Source organism: Rhineura floridana, chromosome 19 (genome assembly GCF_030035675.1).
Source record: "Rhineura floridana isolate rRhiFlo1 chromosome 19, rRhiFlo1.hap2, whole genome shotgun sequence".
Lineage (NCBI taxonomy): Eukaryota > Metazoa > Chordata > Lepidosauria > Squamata > Rhineuridae > Rhineura > Rhineura floridana.
This window is the reverse complement of record NC_084498.1, coordinates 27,085,332-27,097,638: the sequence shown is the minus strand read 5'-3', so window position 1 is coordinate 27,097,638 and position 12,307 is coordinate 27,085,332. Positions and strand designations below refer to the sequence as shown.

The following is a 12,307-nucleotide window of genomic DNA, read 5'->3' as shown; positions in this document are numbered from 1 at the left end:
CCTCTTGGACAGATGTTTGAAAACAACTGGGTGAAATTCTACATGCAAACAGAGGTATCAGAGCTGCGGGAACAGGAGGGCAAGGTAGGGTGTCTGCAATGACCTTTGGGCACCATTCGTTGGACTTTGCCTAAAGATGGTACCCCATCCCTTTAAAAGCTCCAGGGCATATAGTGAAAATGCAGTCTTTGTGCTTCTTGCCCTGCTGGGGCTGATGGGAAAGTTGCTATGTAAGTTGCATAGATCTAGAAAGAATCTAGTCCCATGTGGCAATTATACTGAGAGGTGTTAAGATGTCCCAAGAATCTGTACATGCACAGACTGAAAAAAAACAACCCGACGTCATTTACCCTAATGTGATATCCTGGGTTGGATTTGACATATATATCTGGTGGGTGTCATTTATCCTATGACATAATTTGTCCTCATGAGGTAATGACTTCTGTGTAGGTACTGCTATCTTTGAATAGTACAGTCGACACATAACCTCCCCCAACTTGGTGCCCTGCTGGTGTTTTGGATTACAACTCCCATCAGTCTCAGCATCATAAGCTGATGGGAGTTGTAATCCAACACATTTGAAGGGTACCAGGCTGGCGAAAGCCAGCACAGAACAACTTTTCCATCAACCCCACATTCTTTATTTCCTATCCCCACAATGTGGTGTGTGCTTTCCCATGAATGAAAGAAAAAGGTGTAAGATTTGGTCATCGCTGATCTTCATTTACAACCACTTCACACACCCCCTTTTTTCTCCATTAAAGCTAAAGGAGGTTGTTCTGAAGAGTGGCAAAGTTCTCCGTGCTGATGTCTGTGTCATAGGCATAGGTAAATTTTTTACGTATCATAAACTAGTTTTACATACATAAACAAATTTCATTGTAATACTGTTTGTTTGTTAATTTTCATAAATATTTTAGTTTTAACATGAAAACCAGAAAAAACTTGATTATTTACACCAACAAGATTTTCCCACAAAACAATCACATTTTGCAAAAATAGATATTTTTGATATTTCAGATTCTCTTTTTCATAATCTGTTAACAAACTTCATTGGTCTAATGCCTCTTGATCATTCTCTCTGTTCTTTAACATCACTGTTAATCAGATGTAGCTGTTCCCAAACTTGTCTGCTTCTGTCTTGTTTATTTGGCATACAGCACCCAAGCAATAGTAAGTATATGTGAAACCTGCAGCTTATATGCTTGAAAACATTGGTGGCCCTGAGGAGGTTCTATGCACCATTTTTATGGACTGTTATGTAGCAACAGACTTTGTGTAGAAGATCACAATTGCAAGGGTGATCCATTTCCACTAGATGACTTCCAAATGTAATCATCCAGCTGCTGAGGGTTATCTTGGAATCCATTATTTCAATTAGTGCTGTGCTGAAATCTGTCTTCAAATTTCTGAAAAGTTTCCTTCCTCTGCAAAAAAAGGCTTCCATTTTTCTGCCAGGGCACTTTAGAACACAGGGCCACAGGAAATGGCCTTGTACTGGATCACAACCAGTGGTCCATCTACCTCAATATTATCCACACTGATTGGCAGTGAGTCTGCAGGGTTTCAGGTAGGAGTCTCTCCCAGCCCTCCCTGGAGTTATGGGGTGACTGAACCTGGGGCCTTCTGCCTTCTGCATGCAAGGCAGATGCTCTACCACTGAGCTAGGGTCCTTTAATATACTGAGTCAGACTACTGGCCCATCTAGTTCAGTTCTTAAACTGAGTGGTGGCAGCTCTCTGGGGTTTTAGATAGGCAGCTTTCCTCAACACTCCCTGGAGATGCTGAAGATTGAGTCTGGGACCTTCTGAATGCAAGGCAGATGCTCTGCCACTGATCTATGGACCTTCCACAGATTTCTTTAGAATGTTGGTGGACACAGGGTTTCTTTGTTTTGTTTTGGCCTGTAAACATTTCCCTACCACTCTGCAGCCTCGCAATCTTCCTGGCTGCCTGGGCTTCCTGATCTGAAAAAGGCCCACGGATGGAGGAACATCTTGACATCTTCCCCTGGGCTTTGACTGAAGCGCAGGAAGCCAGGGAGGTTGCAGAAGACTGGTAAGGTGATTTGCAGAATGAAAGCAAGGACACTAGCAGACACCCCCCTTGGCCCCTTCAAAAGTAAGGTAAGCCTGACAGAAACCCTGCACAGCACCCATGACACCTCCACCAAGATGTTCACTCCCCATTGACCATTTTCAACTACAAAATGCAGTAGAAAATTTTAGCACACCACTACTATAAATGGCTCATGTTGTTGTTGTTGTGTGGACACTTATGACCAGATTTGCCAGGGGGTGCGGTTTGTGCACAGCCCTCCCACTGACAACATTTCCGTTCCTTTTCGGGCAGGCGCGATGCCAGCAACGGGCTTCTTGAAACAGAGTGGCATTAATGTGGACTCCAAAGGTTTCATTGTGGTGAACAAGGTAAAAACAGCAAAATGCTTGACTCTGAGCATGGAAAGAAAGCTGGACTCCAACGCAAGGATGGTGGGGGTGCAGAAGTGGGGGCAGATTGAAGGAGCAACAGCAAATGTGGAGGTGATGGAGGCAATCTGGGCACATTTGAGTTTCAGGGCTCAATACCATGCACATGGCGTGAGGGCTCCTAATGCCATCTGCCTTGCTGAACCTGGGTCTGGAGGTTATTTGCCTGGTTGGGAGACCCCCTCTGAACCTGCCTTAAAGGACCCTTGCCCGATTCTGTATCCTTTGCCTTCTGCAAGGTCTGGGATTGGGAAATGGTGGCCCTCCAGATGTTGGTGGACTCCAACTCCCATCCGCCCCAGCAAGCATTGCCAATGATAAGGGATGGTTAGGAGTTCCAGCAAGATCTGGAGGGTTAAAGCTTCCCAATCCCTGGTCTAGGAGAGGAAGGGGTTGCTATGGATTTGTCCTCCATATCTTAGGGTGGTGTTAGGGCCACATCCCCCAGTCAGGAGACTGCAGGAGAAGCCACTGAAGGTTCTTCCCTGGGAAAAGTGGCTTGAGCCTCATCCTCATCTGAGTCTTAAGAGCACCGTGAGACCTTAGGGTCAGGAGCTATGATAGGGAATAGCTGCAATTAATAAACCAGTGCTTGGATTTTTCTGCTGTTGCTTAATATGATTCTTGGGGTGGAAAGAGATCTTTCTTCATGGCCTCCTGCGTGGTGGTCAGTCCTGCCCTGAGCATGGTACACACTGCAAGGTTCTCTCAGCCGACGGGGATCCTTCCTCTTTCTTCCAGATGATGCAGGCCAGTGTCCCAGGAGTTTTTGCTGCTGGAGATGCCGTGGCGTTTCCACTGGCGTTGAGGAATAACAAGAAGGTGAACATCCCTCACTGGCAGATGGCCCACATGCACGGTGGGTTGCATTCACTTATTCATTTCATTGAACAAAATCTATGTACCACTTGATTGTAATAAAACCTCAAAGTGGTTTACAAAAACAACCATGTTAAAATGATCGGTAAAATATTGTTAAAAACCGGCTTTTAAAGACATTAAAAGAAGAATTAAAATCAACAGTAAGCTAAAAGCAGTTTAAAACACATGCAGTTTCTATGTGTCTGGATAGGCTTGCCTAAACAATAATGTTTTAAGCAGGCACCGGAAAATGCGCACCAAAGGAGCCTGCCTGATGCCAGTAGGCAGGGAGTTCCAAAGTGTAGGCGCTGCTTTTTTACAACTGTGGAATGAGTATTATGGGGTACCTGTTACAGTGCCAGTTCCGCAGATCAAGGCAGTTGTGTAGGCTTATATGGGCTGCTTTTGATGAGATATGATGGGATGCTTTATGAGCTATTGATTTCTGATTTTTTTTATTGATTATTCTGCCACTGTTGATTGTATTAAACCTGTGGGGTTAGATGATTTTCATTACTCTATGGATAAATTGTTCTTTTATGGTTTGGTTTTGAACTCTGTGCAGTTTTTATTTCCTTACGTCACCTTGTGTATGGGAGGGTGTGTGTGTCTTATTTTGAGAAAGGCTCCTGGCAAATTTAATAAATAATACTTATAGCAACATCTGCAGAGCATCATGTTGGCTACCCCTGATGCAGTACATAGATCCAGCTCTACCTCCTATTCTCCAGATGTGAAAACACTTTGTAGGATGCAAGGGAAGACCATATAAACCAGCCTTTGCCAGCCTGGGGATGTTTTGGATTACAACTCCCATCAGCCCCAGCCTGCATGGCCGTATGATGTTTGGGCTGATGGGAGTTGTAGTCCAAAACATCTGGAGGGCATCAGGCTGACAAAGCCTGGTGTAAACAACCTTTGGGTCCCCAGATGTTGCTGGACTACAATTCCCATCATCCCTGACCATTGGCCGTGCTGGCTGGGGCTGATGGGAGTTATAGTCCACCAACATCTGGGGACCCAAAGGTTGGGAAAGGCTGGTCTAAACCACTCCTAAATGAGAGTGCAGTTTCAGATTCTCAGAGGATCGATGCAGCCGGGGGATCCTGAAGGGCTGGGCAGGTGGGTGGGTGTGCTGTGGAGATCGATTGCATGGGAATTAAGGTGCTGTTGTTTCTGCTGTTCCTCCACATTCCAGGGCGCATAGCTGCACTCAACATGTTGGCTCACGGGACCGAAATCAGCACAGTCCCTTACCTGTGGACAGCAATGTTTGGCAAGAGCATCCGCTATGCAGGTAAGGGATGGACACGGCTGGGCGGGCCTGAGGGCACGAACAATGGCACGCCCCCTGCACTGTAAGGCCACAAGGCCCTTGAGAAAGATGCAAGAAGCCAGATTCTGTGGGGAGCGGGCACGCTGTCCCCTGCAGAGCAGACGGGGCTGAGCCTGTTGCACACAAACAAATGCTCGAACAGGGGTGAGGATCCCCACACCCAGGGGCTGAATGTGGCCCTCCAGGCCTCCCTATCTGGCCCTCAGAAGTCTCCCCAGGCCACGCCCCTCACTGGCCCACACCCTCCTTGAGCATTTTTGCCTATCGTGTGTTCCCACATTGTTGAGCTCTGATCATGCCTCGTGCTTGTCTGGATGAAGGACAGAAAGGGGTCTGTGAGTGTATAGAAACTAGCCTACTGTACAAAGGTAATATTTACATTTGTAGCTCCACCCACGTTTGCCTCTGGCCTTGCCCATCCCTGGACCCTGGGAGGCTGCCTGGAAGGGAATGTGGCCCTTGGGCTGAGAAAAGTCCCCAAGTCTAGATAATCCTAGATATTTACTCTGGCTGTGCTTATAGAAACCTTTGAAACTAAAAGACTGTGAATGCGGTGCCCCCTGCAGACTCTAGCTTCCTGTGGATCTCCACTTTCCTTCTAAATCAAAGGGCAAATTTCTAGGCCTTATGGTTGCCAAGAATACACTAGCAGGAGTGTGGGTGCTGCCTGCTGGTATCTGAGAAGGGAAAGCCATGGCTGAACCAGATTTCCAGTGCCTGGGGGGTGGGGCTTAAGTGCCTTTGCTCCGCCCATTAACTACCAAAACCAGAATAAGTTGTGCACAGCAGTGAAAATGGCCACACAGTAGGAAAAATATGCAAAGGTACTTAATTTTCAAGACTTATGCAGTCTACAGGAGATGGCTTTCCTTTCTTTTTATTATTTTATATTTATATATTTCATTTTTAACCCACCCCTCATCAAACAAGTGATTCCAGGGCAGGGTACACCAACTATCAAATCAAGTTAATTTTGAATTGCATTAACAGTTGAGTTTGTATCTGACCTTGGGGCAATCTCTTGGCAAGGTGGTTCCTAAATAGTTGTAATAAAATAAATGTCTGGCAAATGTTCCAGAGCAAGCGTGGGGAACCTTTGGCCCTCCAGATATTGCTGAACTATAACTCCCATTAACTCCAGCAAGGATGGGCAATGGTCAGGGGTTTGTAGTTCAGCAACATCTGGAGGGCCAAAGTTTCCCCACACCTGCTGTAAGGCAATTCCAATAAAAACATTAAAACAATATAAAATAAATCAATGATTTTCTTTTTTTTCCAGGCCACGGAGAAGGATTTGATGATGTGATCATTCAGGGGGACTTAGATGAACTAAAGTTTGTAGCTTTTTACACCAAGTAAGTGCTCCCTCTCTTTCTGGAGATGCAACAGCACCCAAGTTATGTTAGGAGAAGTTATGTTTGCAAATGATGCTAATTGTGGTCCGTTTTATGGCACTCTGGGGGTCTGCAATTGCATAGCATGAAAATGGGTTAGTACTGGGAAGAGAACCTAAGAACCTCAGCCTCAAAAAGGAGCTGAAAGCAAGTTTCTAGTCCATAAGTAGTGGAGACTGGTGGCCCTGATATCGACGAGGAAGTGAATCCGCTCTGGGGTTTAGTCCAAACTTTCAAGGAGCTGTTCAAGGTGCTGAACCTATTGTGGGAATAGGTTTCAGCACCGTGGACACCTCCTTGAAAGTTTGGGCTAAAACCCGGAGCTGAATCATTGCCTCACTGATACTGGAGCTGAATCATTGTCTCACATATATCCACTGCCCATAGGGTTCTGATTTTCAAGTGTGTGGACAGCCATGGTAGACTCTAAACGGCTGTGGGGGAGGTATGTACAGATGAGCTCCCTGAAGCTGTGTTGTTCTGCCGTCTAGGAGGGTCCCCAAGAGATGTTCATTGTACAGTAAGGTGACCCCCTGCATACAATCCTGGAGGTAACTTTGGGGGCTAATTGGGGTGCTGTTCTTTCAAATGGGAACGTTTGGGTCATCACTTTACTAAGGATAGGTGAATCTGTTCATTTCCTTTTCTCTCTGTTTCTCAGTTTTCCAGTCGTATATTCAATTATCCACATTTCCACACCAGTTTGCAATTTATTTATTTATTTTTAAATAGTCCTCATGAAAATTCATCAGCATTTTAGTGCAAATTTATCTTGATGGACACATTTTTGTATGCACTTTTCTCTAGTATACAAGCAACTTTTGCAAGCAACTTTCTCTAATATAATGCCTTTTTGGTATGCTGTTTTCATTAATATATATGCATTTTTAGGCACAATTTGCCCCACTATATGTGGGATTTTTTTTGTACACCCTGACTGGAGAACTGCAAAGTCAAAGAATTGCAGCGACAATGAGAATTCCCTAATTTGGTTTGGTTTTTTTTAAAACAAATCAGTACATTAACTCACAGAAAGGGTGAAGTCTGGCATAATATGGAAGCAGAGCTCACAGTGATATCTCATGTTGTAATGTAAGCCTTAACGCCATCACGGAAGCTGGCCAATCAGTGCTGTGTACAGCTGCCTTCTGCTTCTGATCTGTAGAACTGATAAACACTCTGCAAGCAAATCAGGATAAATGCTAATTGCCATATAACCTCTCTGTAAACAAATCAGGTGCTCAACAAAGACCAGATACAATCTACCCTCTGTGTAAGTTTTGTGCAAGCAAATCAGGATGAATGCTCAACAGATAGGTCACCTGGAGGAGCATTGAGTTGTTTCAGGGAGATGTTTCAGAGTATGGCTGCTGTTCAACTGTCTACTTGGCCACATCAGGGGTGGGATGACTGGCACAAACATTCTGAAATCCACCTGGTTCTTCAGATGATTTCCTGCCCCACTTGGGAAGCTTGGTTGCCCCCATGGAGGCCACCCTCTCTTCTCCCTCTCCATCAACCTCCCAAATCCTCTCTGATCTTTCATTGTAGGAATGATGAGGTGCTTGCTGTGGCAAGTATGAACTATGACCCCCTTGTCTCCAAGGTCGCGGATGTCATGGCAGCTGGCAGGGCAATCCGGAAGCGAGACGTGGAGTAAGTTGCAGCCCCTGGGCTGAGGCTGGCGCGTCCCTCAAAGCATCCATTGCTGTATGTTCTTTCCTTTCCCAAAGTTGCTTGACTGTCCTAAGAGAGCAGAGAGGTTTCAACTGTTGATCTATCCCCAAGTTTCAGAGGACACCAATTTAGGCAGGGCTGTCTATGTTCCACAACTGCACCATGACTAAGGTGTAAAATTGGGCACTGGGGTGCAAAATGCAGTATCCGGTGGATCTTGGCATTTGTTTTAAATGCATATTTCTAGTCCTTAAGCCTGTGAATATTTGCTTAAAATTTGGGCTGCCGAGGTTCTTTTCTTTATTTCTTTTCTGGCAGAGCTCTTTTGCATTTTCCAGACGTGGGACAGGTGAATTTTCCCCCAGCAAGTGGATGCAGTGATAGGAGGTGAAATCTCCAAGGGTTGGCTGGCAGGATTTCCACCGGTAAAGGGTGGGCTTTGGCGCCTTTTTTTTATTTTGCCCCTTCCTGTGAGTAGCAGCAGCTGAATAAACACTGCAAAATAAAAATAGACGATAAGCAGTTGAAAACCTCAATAAAGCTATCATTAAAAATAACAAATTAATGTGCAGGATTTATAAGGGCTACAGAATCCTGCTTTGCTTAACTCAGGTTAATGACTTGGCTTCCACTTGAAAAACAAAGGCAAGTTTCAAGCCATTGTGGCTGTAGAGAGATTCTGGAAAGCATGTGAGCAATGCTTGATCATTCCCCAGAAGCCAGAGGGGGGAAGGGTTAGCCTGGTGCAGAACTTTACAGTTTTTTTTTGACACTGAGGAAGGATACACCGTCCCAAGTGCAGGTTCCTGCAGCAGGGCAATGTGGCTAGTAGCAAATACTGATCCTTTCCTCCTCTTCCTTTCTCTTTCACGGCTGCAATTTAAGGCTCTTCATCCGGTATGGCAAGTATGTTTGTTTCAGTCAGGGACCTGTCGTCACTTGCTGACTCTATCAAAGTGGTTAATTTGGGAGATCTGTCCCCCGCCAGGCACAACACTTGTGCTTCTTAATCTGTGTAAATGGGGGAGAGTATTTCATCTGGATGATTTAAACTCACCTCTGTTTCTGCAGATGTTTTATAGATGTTTTTAGCGTTATATTGTCTGTTTGCTGCCATGGGCTCCTTTTGGGAGGAATGACAGGATATAAATGTAATTTAATAATAATGATAAATGCAGGAAAGGACAGTTATCCTGTTAGCTAGCCTTCTCCAAAGTCGTGCCTTCTGGCTCTTTTGGACTGCAACTTCCCAACCGTGTCGGTTGGGGCTGCTGGGAGTTTTAGTCCAAAACAGCTGGAGGGGAACAGTTTGGGGTGACTGAATCTCAGCTATGGAAAGGCAGTCGTGCCAAACTCACCATCTCAACCCTTATGGGGATCCTTCAGTTCAGGCCTGTGGTTGTGGGGCCAGGTGTAGACAACCCGTTGCACTGCTATTTTGGCTGATTAGGTTTGTTTGGCCACTTCCTAAATTGGGCTCCAGCCACATCCTTCTCTATGGTCCACCTCTCTAGGAACCATCGCCATCACTTTAACCCTTCCCTTTCCACTGCTTTTATATCAATTTTGTCCAATGGCAGCAGGCGATGGGGTCACAACTGGGAGTGCAGTGAAGGTGGTTGGTTGGGGGGAAGCATTTAACAATTCCTCGTCCCACTGTTGATCTCTGAATTAATACCCAGGTCCCAGTGAAAACTGTCCACTCTTCCTGCTTTCATTTCTGATCTTTGCATTTCAACTTGCTTCAAAACTATTGCCTGTCTCCAGACTAAGGTTTATGCTGCTGATTTGGGAGTTCAGGGAACATTCCTACAATGAACCTGATTGTCTTTTGTCTTTCCTGCAGAACTGGAGACATGTCCTGGCTAACTGGAAAAGGCTCCTAACAGCCCTAGAAACGGCTGGTTTCCGACAGACTCTGCAGCAGCCAGAGTGGAGGTGCCATAGGTCCCTTCGATGAATCCAGCACCTTTCCCTGAACCGTTCACCCCCTACAGCCCCCCAAGGGCCCATGCTTGGGACCGCTGATGCTGAGATCAGCCCCCCCTGGAGCAACCAGAGGGAAAGGGCCCCCTCGGAATTCATCGGCTTGCCATGACCTCTTGCGGCCAAGCTGGAAAAATCCAGTGGAGTGGTGGGAGGATGGGGAAATGGGGCTCACGCTTGTGCACTTTCATAGGAGCAGAGTGGAGTGCTGTTGCTGGAAACAGGGACCTCAAAGGCTAGCCTTTGACAGAGGGAAATCTCCATGGATTGGAGTTAGCTGCATCCCCTTGCCAGCCATGTTCCAGCTGCTCTACCTGTCCACTCCATTGCTATCACAGTTCTCTTGAATCAAGTCCATAATGTTCTTCCTCAAACGTTCCCTTATATGAGCCACAAACTGGGTGTGTGTCTGTGTGTGCCTTACAGCAGCCACAATCAAAGAAACTGGGCTGGCAGGGCAGACGTTGGGGGCTGTGCCTAGGCACACCCACCTCTATTTGTCCCCTTTGCAGCAGCTTAGGCTGTGCCTGCACTGCCGCAGTTCTGTTGGTCTTGCATCAGGATTGGGGGAGGAATTTGATTCTGTTTGCATTTAAAGGCGAACCCACCTAATTTGCACTTTCCAAAACAATATGCAAACTGGAACGCAGCCATCTTTTGAAAGCTACACTTCCCTGAATTTTGCAAAGCAGTTCTCCAGCAAGTAATGTGTAAAAATGCATATGCTAGGGTCAAATATGCATATGAAGGTGCATTTTAATGAAAACAACATTAAAAATGCATATTTGGAAAAATTGCTTGCAAAAATGTGTATGTTAACAAAATCGCATACAAGCATGTGCGTTAGAAGAAATTTGCCCTAAAATGCTTACTAATTGTCACGAGGACTTTTAAAAAAAAAAAAGCACACTGATGTGGAAATGTCGGGAAAATGAGAAACTAAGAGAAACTGAAATGGACAGATCCCCCCATTCTTGGTGGGATCCAGGTTTCATCTCACAGTTTCCCCCCCCCCAGCTCCCTCTTGCCATCCTTACCTGTGTCCCCGCCTGTATCAGGAAGACCCTGTGTGTTTCCGCGAATGCAGAAAAGACGCAGAATCCAGCTTCCGGATCATTGCACTTTTTTTTTTCGTAAGCAAGTTACTAGCCGTTTGGGTTGCCAAGGTATGCTCGAAAGTATGTGGACAATGCCTGTTCTCAGAAGTCATAGAATATAGAGCAATAAGATTTTTCCATGCTGTGGGAAGTGTTGGCATCCCTGGCTCTCTGATTAGTGCACCAGAATAAATTATGCAATATAATAATGCAACTGTGTTCCAGCTGCATGACTTATTCAGATGGTTGCATTCTCTCTTCCCTGGCACACAATGTTGAGCTTCTTTTTGCACTGGGCCAAACAGAGCCCTGATATACCTACCTACTCATCATGAAGGTGATGAAGGCAGGCTGCAGTTCTCCCAATAATCCACTCCAGTTGATTTGAACTTTTCCTAACTCTGGGCAATCAGATATATTTATCTGGTTCTAAGAGCCAGCAGGCACCTTTTTCTTGCAGCTCTGGTGAGGAGCATAATAAACGGAATGAGAAGCCCATTATTGTCATCAGCGCTCAGTGACAACATTTTGAAATCTGAAACTCAAGCTTCCCAATGTGGGTTCTTTATGTGGCCGGGACATGCTACATTTCTCTTCCCATGTACCTGTCGCCTGGTGAGGGTGCAGTTATGGGAGAAACAGCAGCTGAACCTTCTCCTCCTCAAACAGGACTAGCCCCATCCCCAGCTTCTGATCTTCTTCACCTCCAACGGAGATTGCCAATCGTGAGGCCACCAGCTTCCATTCTGGTGGCTTTAGAAATGCCTGAAGGCAGATAGTCTACCACTGTCATGTTTTTCATTGCTTAATACATGAGGAACATGTATTCCATGGAGGAACAGGAAGCAACTCTTGTGGGTGGCTCTTAAGAGTTGAAAAGAAGTGCTGGCTGAATTTGCCCACCCTGCGTTTCATCTGCCCGCACGTAGCTTCATTTCACTTCCTTTGCCACAGAATGTTACAAACTGTAACACTAAACTGTAACACAAACTGTACACTAAAACACGCAGCTTCTGCCTAGCTTGGGATTGTGTTGCAAATGCTCAGTGGGGCTGGTTGGGTTGAAAGTAGTCCTCTCCTGGGGTTGCCACCTTCCTTCCTTTTAACTTGCCTTGCTCCTCTGCCTTTAAGCTCAGGCTGATTTAGCCCATGCAGACCTTTTAAAATAAATAAATAAAGGGTTTGATAAGACTAAAATTATTTCCACACTGTCCAATGAAAGGCAGTGATGGTATTTAGGCCATTTTCGTTACTTTCTTTTATTGTAAAAGTTGCACGGTATTGCCATTATACTTTTGTATTGTGGCCCCAAACCCTCACCCCCCCCCGAAGGCTGCAAACAATTTTAATTTGAAAAGAGGCCCAGTAGCTCCAAGGGGGACTCGAACCCGCGAACCACGAGTTCAGCACGAAGTTTTCAACCTCACTTCACAAGGCGGGCACTGTTGCTGCCTTTAATCAGCTGAG

The 12,307-nt window shown here is 45.7% G+C and overlaps 1 protein-coding gene across 3 annotated transcripts in view; it reads left to right on the top strand.

Annotated features, from left to right (window-relative positions):
* AIFM3 (apoptosis inducing factor mitochondria associated 3) overlaps positions 1-10,925 on the top strand; it is a 39,438-nt gene extending 28,513 nt beyond the window's left edge. For 2 of the 3 annotated variants that reach the window (XM_061602553.1, XM_061602551.1), the window contains 8 exons: positions 13-84; positions 765-828; positions 2,353-2,429; positions 3,231-3,348; positions 4,549-4,647; positions 5,966-6,041; positions 7,632-7,736; positions 9,604-10,925. In XM_061602553.1, coding sequence (XP_061458537.1) covers positions 13-84; positions 765-828; positions 2,353-2,429; positions 3,231-3,348; positions 4,549-4,647; positions 5,966-6,041; positions 7,632-7,736; positions 9,604-9,643 — 651 coding nt within the window. In that variant the 3' untranslated portion in view covers positions 9,644-10,925. The remainder of the gene's footprint in view (positions 1-12; positions 85-764; positions 829-2,352; positions 2,430-3,230; positions 3,349-4,548; positions 4,648-5,965; positions 6,042-7,631; positions 7,737-9,603) is intronic. The other variant, XM_061602552.1, reaches the window with a different exon arrangement.
* Positions 10,926-12,307: the final 1,382 nt, after the last annotated feature.